Source organism: Cicer arietinum, chromosome 3 (assembly GCF_000331145.2).
Source record: "Cicer arietinum cultivar CDC Frontier isolate Library 1 chromosome 3, Cicar.CDCFrontier_v2.0, whole genome shotgun sequence".
Taxonomy (NCBI): Eukaryota; Viridiplantae; Streptophyta; class Magnoliopsida; order Fabales; family Fabaceae; genus Cicer; species Cicer arietinum.
Window position 1 is genome coordinate 72,458,974 of NC_021162.2, and position 16,176 is coordinate 72,475,149.

General features: G+C 24.4%; 1 protein-coding gene across 1 annotated transcript; it reads left to right on the forward strand.

Annotated features, from left to right (window-relative positions):
• The first annotated feature begins 13,578 nt into the window (after positions 1-13,578).
• Positions 13,579-15,170, forward strand: LOC101504462 (E3 ubiquitin-protein ligase PUB22). The gene has a single exon (XM_004494197.4). The coding sequence runs from the start codon at positions 13,657-13,659 to the stop codon at positions 14,914-14,916; it is 1,260 nt and encodes a 419-aa protein (XP_004494254.1). The 5' UTR covers positions 13,579-13,656; the 3' UTR covers positions 14,917-15,170.
• Positions 15,171-16,176: the final 1,006 nt, after the last annotated feature.

The window sequence follows — 16,176 nt, forward strand, 5'->3', positions numbered from 1 at the left end:
ATTATATTTAAAAATAATAATTAAAACAATATTTGTAATTTTAATTACTCGTTAAATCAAATATATATATAATTTTCAAACTATACAAAACTCACATATAAATAAAATTAATCTATATATTTTAAATTATTTTTAACATCAAATTAATTCTTTTAAATCTTACTTGATTAATAAAATAATTTATTACAAAATTTAAAATTTTGTATTATATTTTTCTTTAAACTTCTTACTTTAATGTCGAATCATATATTTAGACATGTCAACTGAATGATGATTATTTTAATATTTAGATTAGATATATATACTTCATAATTATTTAAATTGCACCACAAACATCATTCCTATTTGATACTAGATTGTATTGAAGACAAAGTTACTTCAAACACCGTGGAACTTTTTATAGTATTGTCATTGAACTTGAATTTAAAGATCTATTACTTTAGTCTTTTTTTAAGAATTGAAAAAGTGACACGATTAATATCGCTTTGATAAAAACAACAAAAAAATAAATATGGATCTTTTAAAATTAAATTTGTCAAATCGACACTAACTAGATCACAATCTAAATCATAAGAACAAGGAGGATCGTAAACTTTTATTTTTCAAAAATATTATCACTCGTTGATAGAATTTTAAATAATTTTTAAATACTAATTCAGAATGAATCATATTATGTTGTGTGTGTCTACCAAAATACTCGTTAGAGATTAGTTAAAAGATAAAGGATAAAAATTTAATTGTTGGATAAAAATAAAGAAACTTTTATGATACATTCACAATTAAAAGGATTTTGGTATATTCGCTCTATAAATTAATAAATAAAAGACAATTTTTATGAATTAAAGATTTATTTGTTGACTTTTCTATCTTAAAAATATTATTTCGTAAGAAAACACATTTTATTATTTATATAATTTTATGGTAAAAATATTCAATATTTACTATTAAGAATAATAAAAATTAAAAAAAAAATATTACATTGATACTTTAATAAATAATATTTAATTATTATAATTATAAATTAATAAAAAATATAATTAAAAATTTATTTAACTTTTAATTTAAAAATTAAATATATAAATATATGTCGATTGGACTCTAAAGGAGGGGTGCGCAATCGGAATAGGTGTATGTGCTATAAATTCTGCAAGGGAGAGCCCAAAGCAGGGGGCGTATGTGAAGAAGCTACCCACTATAAATCTTCAAACAAATACACTTATTATAATGTTATTCCCTTTTGACCAAAAAATATATTATAATGTTGTTCCTTAGAAGGTGGGATTGGAAATGTAATATTTCTATTACTATATGTTAGCTTCAAGTTTTGAAAAATTATTCATAGGTAGGTATTCTTTATTCTAAGGAATGTTAGTTACACAAATTTTTGTATCTTGTTATTCCCCGATTAGAGTGTGGAAACTAACATTCCCATGAGAATAAAACTTAAATAACTATAAGTTTCCACTACCACTCACTTTTTAAATAAATTTCTTTATAATTTACCAAGTTTTAAAAACATTATTAAGAAATCAAAATTCTTACCAAACACATAAATTGGAATGTTGTTCCTAAAATAACCGTTGTAAGGAATATATATCTGAAAAAATCTTTGACGTTAACACACCGACTATACATCTTAAAAAGAAAAAGAAAAAAATAGATATAATCATATAATAGATTTTATATATTAATAATGTGACAAAAAAATAGAAAAAATAAAATATTAAATAATTATATACAAAATTAAATATACAAGTATCATTACTCTATAATTTGATACCTTGAAACAACCACACCATGTGAAAGTGCATAAATTTATAGTAACTTAAAGTTTTTGTTTTTATATTTTGACTAGAAAGTAGGCTTCTAATATTTGTATGCAATGTCAAAACTAAACTTCTAATTGAGTTTTTTTGTGTGGATGGGCTATAGTACCCCTTTTCTTAAATGGTTATGACGATCTCGAGATGAGTGCATAGCAAGCTAACTTGTATCATATAAATTATTGATTACTTCATTTTTAAGTGTAAAGTGAGCTATAGAGTATTATCTACCTTAAATTGATATATCATCCTTTTGTTTTAAATTTATCATAACAAAAAAAAATTGTGGATTAAGTATGTCACTCTAACATACTACATTAAAGATGATCTTAAATCGACGTTGAACATTCCATACTAAAATCTGTTACTGTGAGATGATCACGAGAACTGATTACTTTTCATCATATGCATATTTTTCCTTTACTTTTAGTCTTATTTATCTTTAATCATTAGTTAATTTGAAGAGTTATTTGATATATTTTGTTGATTTTAGTTCTTGAATTTAATGAAATGTTTATGTTCTTATTTACTTGATTAAGTAGAGATTTTTTCGTAGTTTTGTGTTGTTTATTTGTTTTAATGCAATGATGAATTTTGATGAGAAATCAACATGACCTATATGAAATATTTCAGCCATGTCTCGAGTTGTAGATGTTCAATTGGAGTCAAATCAAATACAAATGAAAGTTAATATTTATAGCTACAACTTTAATAAAGACACCAGAATCTAATTTGGACTCAAAAGAGGAGAAAAATGCCGTATGCGTAAGACAAAATAGATTTTGCATTTTGCGTCTGAAGCGCAAAATGTACACCTATGGTGCATTTCCGCATCACTAACTCTGTCAAATTGCACGTCAAGCACAAATCTCGTACCTGGAGCGTGTGGCACGCGACTTAATGTATAAAAATACGTTTTTTTCTCTTCGCTTTTTAGGTATCTTTTGACTATTGGGAAGTTGGAAACTTGTATTCTAACAGAGAAACTTATATACGACTTTTTCTAACACAATTCGAGAAGTTTTATCAAGAATCATTCATGAATCTTTCTTATAATTCTTCTTTAATGTCTATCTTTTGTATCTTTGTCTTGAGTAACCAAACCTTATTTGTTAGGGATGAGTGAAACAAGATGAAACCCTTCGAGTTATATGAACAAGTTTTATTGAATTGTTTTTCTCATATATGTGCTTAATGTTTTTTCTTGTTTGATCACCTTTAAAATGTTTTACGATTCGTATTTTGAAACAGAAGTGGACTTTACGAATGCTTGAGATGAGAAATTCATGATATTGTATTATAGGGATAGATGCATGTCATGAAACCAAGTGAATTAATTGCAGATGCAATAGTTTAATAAGAGAATTTTTGTAGTGTAAAACTTAATTTTGATCTTAAATTCACTAAGAAATTAAGGGTTACTTTGGAATTAAAGGTTCTGTCACTAAGACATTAGAGTTACAATAATAAAGAGAATTCCATAATAGTTCAATAAAGGAATTTAGTAACTATGATCAAATTAGAAACCAATGTTGGATTCGAAGTGAAACTTACCCATAACATTTTTGTTATTATAAAACTTCAATTATATTACTCTTGTTAATTTTAAATATTATTTCAATCAATTCAAAAACTTTTTGTTCAATTTTAGTAATTAAAAATGGCTCGATAGTAAAATGTAATCATTGAATTCGACACTCAGTACTATCGTTTTATTATTAATTGTAATGATTGAGTAAACATATTGAAACACTCTTAAGAACGAACAAGACAATAATGTTGGAAAAAATTATACTTCGAGAACACCACAATATTGTGATAGACTCCCTTTGGTATCAAACTTATTTGACACATTGGCCCTAGTTACTCTTACCTAATGAATACAAATTCAGAATATCCCATTAGGTTAGATTAACTTTGGCCACCACTTCACCCGGTAGATGACAATAATCTTTCTGCAGTATTTTCTCAACCATAAAGGTTATGGACACTGGCAACCATGAAAGGTACACAATCATTAATTTTCGTGTCAAATACTATGAACAATACCTTCAATTTTATCAAATCCCACAAAATATAAAAAAAAAACACAAAAAATAAATAAATAAATAAATAAATAAATAGACACAACTAAAATTGAGTATATATCTAAACATTTTAAGATTTACTATTTGTAAGCATCAAGCCATAAGATTGCATTTAGAATCCTTAAAATATGAGGAATTTTATTGTCTATGTTATGAAAATTTATTCGAAGAATTAAAAGTTATAAAATTGTTTTTAATCGTTGAATCAAAATCAAGTTTTATAATACTTAGGATTTCGTACTTTGTAGACAACAACAAATTTTATCCCACTAAATAGAGTGGACTAAGTGAGTCAAACAACAACATAACGTTTTATCATATACTAGCAAGAAACTCATGATATTGCACGGATGACACATTGTTGATATTTTACATGTGTATCGTGTAGATTTAAACAAAAAATCTTATTTTATTTATGAATGACAAATATTTATTCAATATTTTATATATTAGAGAAAAATATTTATTATTGGCAATATTTTTTTTGTGTATTAGAGAAAAATATTTATCCAATATTTTGATTGTATTTATCAATGACAACGATTTATCCCGTACTTTTTTAATATTTGTCTCGTACTTTTTTAGGTATTAGTAGCAAATACTTAAACTAAAATTTTTATATTTAACACTCACTATATTTGTTTTGTGTAATTTTTTATAGCTATCACTAACAAATATTTGTTTCATGTTTTTTTAATAGTGTTTGAAATTGAAAGAAAGAAGAAGAAAAAAAACCAACAAACATTTATCATGTCATTTTTTATACTTATTAGTCATGTAATTTTATTAAAAATACAATATTTTTTTATATTTATTATTAATAAATATTTATCCTATATTTTTTAATAGCGTGCAAAATTGAAAGAATGAGGAAAAAAATAAAAAATAAAAGATTATTAAATATTTTTCTCGCGAAACTATTATCATTTTTTTGTGTAATTATGTTATTGTCCTGTTATTTTGTAGCAGTTTTATATTTTTTTTTTCAGCTTTTTTGTGCAGTTTTTTTTTATGTGTGCTAGATTTGTTTTACAGTTTTATTTTTGCAGTTACTTACATGCAGTTTTTTTTTTAACAGTAACCCTTAAAATATATTATTATTTAATACTTAAATAAAACAAAAAGACCAAAATTTGAATATACAACATTCTATAAGTTTATTTATTTTCAGCTCATTAATCTATAAGTTTTTTTTAATAGTTTCTTTTATATCGTTCTAAATCTTCTTCTACCTCTAGCAATTTTAGCAATTTGACTATCTTCATAATTTACAAATCTCCTCTCCAATTACATAAACATATTAAATTGAATTTCTTCCATCTTTTTTATATAAGTGTTATCTTAACTCTCTCTCTCTCAAGTGATCATGAAATATTTTATCTTGTCTAATTTTTCAATACATCAAATACAACATTTATCTCTACTACCTTTATTTTATCTTTATGTTGATTTTTACGGTGGAACACTATCTCATATAACATTGTGGATCTTAAAGATATGTTGTAAGTTCCCTATCTCATATAACATTGTGTATCTTTTATAGTTGTGTTGGAAGTTCCCTGACAATTGATACTACATACTTTGCAGACATTTACTTATTTTTCTTATGTATAGCTTATAGAATAACAATACTATTAACTACTTTTGGTATTGTCGTATACGTAGAGATGTGTTTTCTAAATTAAAATTAATGAAATTTTATTTGCCTATTTGTTAAAAAAAATTATTTTGATTTTTATCGAGAATGATTATTTTATTGATTTTTATAGATTACTTATTAATGATTAAAAGGCCATGGGCATAATTTATTATATATAAAAAAGACAGTATCATTTTTCTCATTTACACACACGAGACATCTTAGAGACCACCCTCCTTCTCATAGACCTCTAATTGTCCAGCACCACCATGCTACTTTTAGAAAAAGGGCGTTGCTAATATATGTTTTAAATCAAAGAATTTAAAAATAAATAAAATTATTTTTTTTTAATATATTCTTAGAGCAAATGTTAGCAATTTACCTGAAAAGAATACCAAGAGTAGACTTTGCAAAAGGATTAAACCGGACAGTAAAATTGTTTGTTGGAATTATAAATTGTCTGTTTTTTTTTTTTTTTTTTTGAGAGAGAGGAATTATAGATTGTCTTTGAGAAAAGTACAAACTCATACCAAAATTTGACTCTTTATGATTTAATAGCGCTTTATCACAATCTAAGGCCTGCACTTGTTAGTTTTTGGGTTTATATTTTAAAATTTTAAAGAATGAAATTTGGTTTTGAGTTTTGTGTTTCATTTTTCAATTGAGTTTTAATACTTTTGGTTAAACCACTATTTTTTTATCTAGTGTTGTTATAAACTCATCCAATTTAAAAAATTATTAGCATAATAAAAATTACAACAAAAATAATAATTAAACCTAAACATATAATAAAAATATCAATTTTGATGTCACATACTTATGAGCTTATTCATAATTTTAATTGTTGACAAATGTTGTCCATTAGTTCCATAAACTACAGACAATTAAGATCTCCATAAACTCGTCATGTACCATTATTTAAGTATCACAAATTGAGTCATGGACTATCATCTATCACACTAATGAACTTAGAAAATGCAACGAAATATCAAAGAATAAATAAAATAAAGACAGATTTAAAACGTAAGAAGATATGTTGTCCTTAATTATTTATTTACCAAAGATAAAAATATAATTATTCAACAAGCTCTTTCAAAATAATTTTATATTACGTAACTATGAGAATATTATTATTGTTAACCCGTTAAAATAAATAAAAAAGGAAAAAGATAATTTGTTTATAAAAATCGATTAACATTGTTTTTAGAATCAAAACCGAGTTCTTATTTCTCACTATGTAACATGGTACAACCACTAATATATATATATATATATATATATATATATATATATATATATATATATATATTAGTGGTTATAAGGGGGTTGAGATGAGCAATCGACTAAAATTCTAATTTTTTTACGGCACTAAATCTTTTAACTTTAGTAATGATAGTTAAAACATATATAGATATTAAAGTACAATAAAATACTTAATTAAAATTATATTCAAATAATTTCTTTTACAATATCTCCTTGAATTAAAATAAAATAATATAATACTGAGTCAGTTGAAGATATTTATTTATTTTTTAATGTATTTACATCTTATAGAATAATATAAAAGTTTATTTAAATTAAAATTATTAAAATATTATTTGAAATCTAATAATTCATATGATAAATTAAATAGTCTTGTTTTAATTTTTATTTTTTTAGTAAAAAGATTGAAATAATTTTTCTAGAAAAATCTTAATTACAATTGAATTATTAATAATTTTTAAAAAAATAATATTTAAATAATTACAAAAGCATAATTTTTTTATTCTATAAAAATACTTAAATAGGAGATCGAAATTATGATCAACTATTAGATGGAATTAAAGTAGTGCTGATCTACAATGTCAAATTAGTGATCGATGACCTTCAAAAATATGTGTTAGTTTGAAAAAAAATATAAGTTTATTTTTGTGATTTTGACTTTTTAAAACTTAAGTAAAAATATATTTTAAAAATAAATAAATAAACAATTTATAATCTTTATTTTACTTCGAAAAAAGTTTTATTCTCAAATGATAACTTTTATAATTGAAAACCAAAATTTTCAACCTTTTCCAAAAAGTACCTATGTGCATTAAATGTAGACACGACGGTCAACAAAAAGTGCCTATGTGCATTGAATGTGCATTAAAAGTGCCAATATTTTGATCATTTTGAATTATTAAATAAAGTAAAATCTACTAGATATCATATTTATTAAAGATTTAGAAGTTAGATAATATGTATTTCATTTTTGGATTCAAATACCTTTTTATTTTTATTTAAAGTGATAATAAATATTACAATTATTAAACATAATTAATTTTATATTTTTTATTAAAATTATTTTTATATGGAGATAAAATAGTAAAGAAATTTATACATAATTAACTATAAAAAATGTTATTAAGTTATAGCTTAACAATGTCGGCATTCGGGTAAAGTTAGATCTTACAAATATCTCTATTAAAATTCTACTCTTTTTTCTTTCAACAAAATGCAAAAGATTTAAAAAATGTGAGTTCCTAAGATGCATTCACAAATTCACAAATTTAAAGATTTTAGTACGTTGTTTCTTAAATGAATAAATTTTTGATTATTTTTATAAATCAAAACCTATTTATCAACTTTTTTATTTAAAAAAATATAATTTCATAAGAAAAAATAATGTTTTATCGTCAAATTTTAACATAAAAATATTTAATATTAACTATTATAAATATAAAAAAGTTAAATTTTATTTATCCGAGTTTTGTAAAATAATATTTAGTTATTATAAATTTTTAAATAATAGAAACTCTTAAAAAAATTATTTAATTGCTAATTAAAGGAAAATTGTAACAATTGTCTCAAAGCACTTATTAAGAGTTTAAATGTAGAAAAAATATATTAAAAATTGTATAATTTATATTTTAAAATTATAAAAAGTGTAATTTTTTTTTTTAGTTTCCTTAACAAAAAACTAATTAACATTACCTATATTATAAAAACCAAATATATTCGCGTATATATGAATTTCGAATGTAAAACAGAATTTGTTTAAAAAAATTATCTCCCCTTTCCTTTCATTTATTAAATTCTCTCTATTTTCTCGATAGTAACAAATTAACCCTTAATTAAATACACCTCTCTTATGCTCTTTGTACAGAATATAGTTTCTTCTTAAGAAAAAAGCAATTATTATTTTGACACAAATTTGTATAAACAAACGATTTTTAATTTTATTTAGTTTTCCTTTTTTCACATATCAAAAACGAGTTTTAAAAGTAATATATCTTTAAGTTTTTCTAGGGAGATAAGTCAATTATATATCTAAATTTATCTTTTTCAGCTCTTACATTAAATAAATCATTTCACACAAATTTTATTTTTTTTATATTTATAATTTTGCTGTCTCAAATTAACGTTTTTTATTTTATATTTTGATATAATATTTATTGAATTTTTTTATTTTATTGTAATATTCGTTTTATTTAAATTGATAAATTAATTTTAATTAATTATTAATTTAATCAATGACTAAATTGTTAACATTATATATCTAACAGTATAAATATTTTAATTATTTTGATTTTATTAAATTATTTATAAGTATTGTACGATTTATATTATTAATTTAGATTATATAAATATTCTTGTAGATTCATATTTTTTCAATTTTAGTGATATTAAACTTGTATATGATGTACTATGTGAATTTGAATGAATTAATATGTATATATCATAGTCCAACATTACAATATTGATTTTTTTTTATAAAAGAAAACCCTGTTAAAATAAAAACCAATTAAGCAATTTGGATAAGTATGAATTCCCCAGTATTGTATTGTAGCTGTAAGTTTTTTTTTATATAGTTACAACGTGCTATATTTCGTAGCCGACAATCACCAGCTGCGTGCGTCATTGTATTCATCATCACCGGTTTTCTTTTTATCTTCACTGCTTTTTTTTTTGTTCTTTCTATAAAGCAGTTTTATCTCCTTTTTGTTTCACACTCGTTTTCTATTAAATTATTTGCCACTCATTTTTTTCGTGTTAATTGTGCCATAAAATAAAAATAAAACACCAGCGTGTTCAAATTTAAGTTTTTATCTGTTTGATTATTATATATTCTCAATATAAAAGTACACCTTATGTAACACCGATCTAAGAATATTTCATATATTATTTGCTCAAATTCGAATTTTTAATACTCTTTCTCTATATTAATGTGTATTTCTTTTAAAATTAAAAAAGTTTAAGTTGTTCATACGTCCCAATCAAACACATGTCTGATTTAAAATAAGTCATAATAAAAAATATTTTTTTTATAATAAAACATGTAATTAATTTATAATATAAAAATTATTTATATTAAATATGTATACATACGCATTAAATATAACAAGTAACACACATCACTAATAAAATTAAAAGGATATATTTGTTCATAAATATAAGATTATATTTAAAAAAATTATCTATTTTCTTTTTATATGATGATGTTTGAATTAATTGCATTAATTATTTTTTGTTAAATGTTAAAAATAATGGTTAAATTCAAGAAAGAGATAAATTATTAGAGATAAAAATAAAATTTGAAATAATTATCGAAAGAATGTTACACAATTAGAATATGATGCGCTTTTAAATAGTGTTATTAATGTAACTTATCTAACAAATTTCACCTAACCATAAGGATCTTTTAACTACTTATAATAGTCTCCTGCAAGTTGAAAGTATGTAACAACATTTTCAATTTGGGATGAACAATACAAGAAAAAGTTAAATACAATAAAACTAATGAAAAAAAATTACAAGAAAAATAATACAAGTTGTAATCATATTGGCTAAACTACAAAATTAATTTAGAAAGTGGTAGCAGCCGAGATGCATAACTTTCGTCGAAAATTTCCGGTGTCTCTATGGCACTCACTCCAATATAAAATCTAGAATTCTAATATTAGATCTTCAAATGTCAAATTTGACCAACAAAGTTTAACAATCATATAATGGAAGCACAAGAAAAATTAGAAATATCTAATACCACATATAGGATAAATGAACAAAGAAAATTATATGATAATTAATTTACTACCATATGGTAGAAGCATAAAGAAAAAGCTAACAATGGTTAAAGATAATGAAATCATAGTAAAATATATCAATAAAGAAGAATGATTAATTAACAATTAAACTTTCAAATAATTGTTTCATAAATTACAAAACATCTTCAATCATGAATCTACAAATATTATACAACCAAATTGAGAAATAATAAAGAATCACAAATTTGTATTCAAAAGGAAGAAGAAAGCATAAAGAAAAATTGAAAAAAGAATATAACAAAATAATTATTATTGTTCCGATACCATGTTAAGAATTATGGTTGAATCTAAAAAAGAGATAAATAATTAAAGATAAAAGTAAAACTTGAAATAATTATTTGAAAAAACGTTACACAATTAAAGTATGATGCACTTTTATATAATACTATTGATATAATTAATCTAACAAATTTTACCTAATAAATATCTTTTAACTACCTCTAATATTAAATTCCCTTAATTTATATATTTTTCTACAATCAATAATAAATAATATAATACATAAATTAATTAATTATTTCTTTTTAAAAAATTGTAAAAATAATATTATTTATCAATAAATATAATATTACTATTAACTTTTATTAATTATCATAATGTGTATATATGAACATAAATAATATTAAATTACTCAATTTCAATTACTTATGTTACAGGAAATTATATATATTTTTTGAAAATTGTGAATAATATTTATATTAAAACAACATTTTTAAAATGAGATAAAAAGAGTAAATTAAATGTAATATATTTTTCACGTATTATTATTAATAAGAGGTTCGCATTATAACTTGAAATATTTAGATTATGTTTATCTTCTGAGCTGTTTGTGACGTATATTTATCTTTTGTCATCCCAACCAAATAGACTTTAAGAGGGCACATGACAGGACACGAAAGTGAGACAACTTGAGGCTCTAGGCGGCCTTTACCTTTGCGCAACATTAAAATTGAACCTTCTTCATCTTCCACATCCGATTTTGTTTCTATCTTCACACTTTACAGTTTACACACACATACATTAGTTACACAACACGGTCGAAATATTTTAGTCAATAAACATTTCACTTTGTCGACCAGCCGCCAAATACAAATACTACTACTATTTTAGATAAACTGCAACTTTTTCTAGTTAATGCTGGGATACAACTATTACTTACGGAAAAGTCAATTATTTTATTTTTCAAATATTTATTTTTTGTATTTAGTCTGATATGTACAAATAATTGGTGCACAAGCACAATAGAATATTTAAGGGGAAGCAAGGATGGTATTAGTGGCAGCGTTGAGAAGAGTGACGCTATTTCGATTCGGTGATGGTGGTGGTTGATTTTCTTGCATGTGTCATTTTGAGAGTGAATGAGGATAAATTCAATGCAAGAGGGTTTGTTTTAAAACTAGTGTAACTCTACTATCTAAAGGTGAAAAAAAAATGTTACTTACCCTACGCAATCTAGTTGACTTGTAGCTAGTAGTCACCGCCTTCTTTGGAGGCATTTTTCAACTATTTATTACATTTACACAAATATTATTAATGACTGCCACTCCACTTGATTTGTTTGGATCAATAGATTTGGAATGTGATTTTTGAAAAACGATAATTGTTTTTAATATTTATTTTATTATTAAATATAATTGATGATCAATGAAATTAAAAACCTAAATATATTTTTTGTCTTCTCGTAACTAATTTAAAATGGTAAGTGTAATCAAATTTACCTTTCAATTTATGTATGTTAATATAAGTTGGTCTTTTTCATTAATAGAATATTAATATCGTTAATAATCATATTTTTTTGTCCGAAAAAATTTAACTATCAAAATTCAGAAAAATCTAAAATTTCTATAAAAAATTCAATCTCAAACACAGAAAAATTCAAAATTATTTCAAAGTTAATTATTAAAGTTAATTATTTCAAAACACTCAAATATCCCATCTAAAAAATCAGGCTTATATTTCATTAATACCAAGTTGGTCTTTTATTATAGTTGTGAAAATCAAGGTTTTAAAGTTAATTTTCGTTGCCTAGTAAATTTGTATTTTTATTATCAAACAACTATATACTTTCATCATTAACTGTAGAATACAAGAAAAATACCAATAAATTTGTGTTTATTTTAAATTAGACTTAATTTTTTTTTATTATTATTCTTAGTGTGGTTGAACTGTGAATTTTTGTATTTGTTGATTATTGTTTCTCTATGTAATAAGTTTATTTGAGTAAAAAAAAACTATATATTAAGTTTATTAAATTGATTAGATATGAATTATAGCATGCAAGTTATAAACATTGGGCGAATGTTTAGAGTTTTTTGGAATAGCGATATTAGTGTTATATTGACGAAAATAACCAATATGTATTAGTAGTATATATAAATAAAAATTATAAGACAAACTGAACTTCTAAAATAAGATAAATAAGACTTCTTTAAATTATTCCTCATAAAAAATCTCTTTAAAGGAATATTTTTAAGCCTTCTTTACTTTTGAAGTGTGCCAAAACAATATATTTGTATAAAATTGCACAATTATCTTAAGTTAAAATGTGGAGCATCTTTTAATTAAAAAAAAAAAAAAAAAAAAGAAGAAGAAGTCATCTTTGGTAAAAAAAGGGAAAAAAAAAACACCAACGAAACAGTTGCATGTAAAAAGAACCATATAGAAGCTGTCAAACAGCATATCCCACATGTGCCTATTAATGAATGTTTGGTGTTTTTTCTTCGTTTTTGTTCTAGTTGGCGTTGACGAGCTAGTAAATGAATTAATTAAAGTTGTTATTAATTGAGCCATTCCAATATTTCAATCACCATGTTATGTTGAATAGTCATCGTGCACACTCTCTCTCTCTCTATTGAATGGAGGCTATCCAATAGTATCATTTTTCGCGTCTTTTGACTATATCCCATATGATCAATATTCCCACATTTATCACACGCTTTTTTCTATATATAACACCTTCACCCCCCTCTCTCATCTCTTCATTGCTAAACTATCAAACCATCTCATATTCATCATTCTATATTTTCCTTTCTCTTCAACACATGGATCAAGATCACGAGATTGAAGTTCCATCTTTCTTTGTCTGCCCAATATCATTAGAAATCATGAAGGATCCAGTCACTGTCTCCACAGGCATAACCTACGACAGAGAAAGCATCGAAAAATGGCTCTTTTCAAAGAAAAACATTACATGTCCTGTTACAAAACAACAACTACAAGATTCAACTGATCTAACACCAAATCACACACTTCGAAGATTAATCCAAGCATGGTGTACATTAAATGCTTCACAAGGCATTGAAAGGATTCCAACTCCAAAACCACCAATCAACAAAACACAAATCACAAAACTCATCAATGAAGCTTCTTCTCATAATTCATCACCTCTCATGCAAATTAAATCCCTCAAAAGACTTCGATCCATTGCTTCTGGCAGTGAAACAAATAAACGCATCATGGAAGATGCAGGTGTTGTTGAATTCTTAGCATCGGTTGTAATAGACAACATTGATCACAATTCTGCATCTTTATTAACAGAGAATAACCCTGTTGATGAATCATTAAGCATACTTCATAATCTTCATGTTTCTGAATCTGGGTTGAAAACTCTGTTATGTTTCAGAAACGGTGAATTCATTGAATCATTAACAAAAGTTATGCAGAAGGGTTTCTTTGAATCAAGAGCTTATGCAGTATTTTTACTGAAATCTATGACAGAAGTTGCAGAACCAGTGCAGTTACTACATCAAAAAACAGAACTTTTTATGGAATTAGTGCAAGTTTTGAAGGATCAAATATCAATCAAAGTATCAAAAGCAACACTTCAAACTTTGATTGTGCTTTGTCCATGGGGAAGAAACAGAATCAAAGGTGTTGAAGCAGGAACAGTTTCTGTTCTGATAGAACTTCTGTTAGATAACTGCAAAGACAGAAAACCAAATGAAATGATGTTGGTTTTGTTGGAGAATCTTTGTCAGTGTGCTGAAGGAAGAGCTGAACTTTTGAGACATGGAGCAGGGCTAGCTGTAGTATCGAAGAAGATTCTAAGGGTTTCGAGCGTGGCGAATGATCGAGGTGTGAGGATTCTGTTATCTGTTTCAAGGTTCTCTGCAACTCCAAATGTTGTTCAAGAAATGCTTAAACTTGGTGTTGTGGCTAAACTTTGTTTGGTTCTTCAAGTTGATTGTGGAAGTAAGACTAAAGAGAAAGCAAGTGAGATACTTAAGATGCATGCTAGGGTTTGGAGGAATTCTCCATGCATACCTAGTAATCTTCTTTCTTCATATCCCAATTATATATGAGATTAATTAATTAATTACTAGAATTTTCATAGATTCATTGGGCTAATTAGCTGGTTGTTCTCGATCTTAGACAAATTTAAATGATGTACAAAATTAGTTGAAAATTAAGACAATTAGGAGTGAGTTAGAGAGGCATCAACTATTGGCCATAAAAGGTATAGGTAATTTGGATAGGAATTTAATTTAATTCTGATGAATGCTTCTTGATAATTGAGTACACTATGCAACAAATTATTGACACAAGTTTTTGTTTTTAATAATTATTGTTATTAATATTATTATTATATGATTTTAAAGGTATATCAAACAATGTAAAATTGTTTTATAACATCATTCAATCATAATCATTCAATTAGCCACATTATATCGAACGATTTTTAAATTAAAAACAGGTTTTGAATATTTTGTCGACGTGACAAGTTATTTTTAGTTGTCAGTATAAAACAAGTTTACAGTGAGAATGTATGTCTTTTAAAGGTTCCACCATACTATATATGTTAGTTTTCATGCCAATTCATTTCTAAGGTGGGTCACTTTTATAAGTTGTTCATCGTTAATCTATACTTTGAATTTATTAAGATCTTTATCGGCTACTAACATTGTTTTATTGAAGTAAAAATTCATGTTTTTTATTTTTATTTTTAGAACAAGAAAGTGATCACTTGAACAATATTCATTATATATAGAAATAGGAGAACACGAATATATGTCATTTAAAATTGAACTTGTTTAAGGTCGTGAATTTCCCCTTTCAAATAGTATCTTTGATTTTCATTAAAATTGTCAACATTGATCCTAGTCCATATATTATGTTGGTTGACCAAATCACTTACACTTTATATGCTCATTTTACATTTAACTCTCAAATCCACTTAAGTTTATTTGATGAAATATTTTATAATTTTATTAATTTGAAAAAGAAAAACCAGTGATTCCTTCGTTTCTCCTCAAACATATCTTAAATTTAGTTAAATATATAATATTCAACATATGATTATTTAATATCATGTAATTTTTTTATATTTATTTAAACCTCCAAAGTACAAATAATTTACACGAAGTGTTTGTAGCGTACACTGTCGAGTGATTTTATTTTTCTTTAAAAAAATGCATAAATTATGCATGCATCTAGAAAATGAACTTTGTAGGTACGTAAGGAGCATAGCTGTTAATATAATATGATGTTCAAAGTCATAGACCAAACTAACTAGTCACTATACGAGACGCTGTTCAACCAGATTTTTTCATATAAATATTGAA

What these genes read in the sequence shown, in the direction of transcription:
- LOC101504462 (XM_004494197.4), top strand. Translation starts at nt 13,657, where the DNA reads ATGGATCAAGATCACGAGATTGAAGTTCCATCTTTCTTTGTCTGCCCA.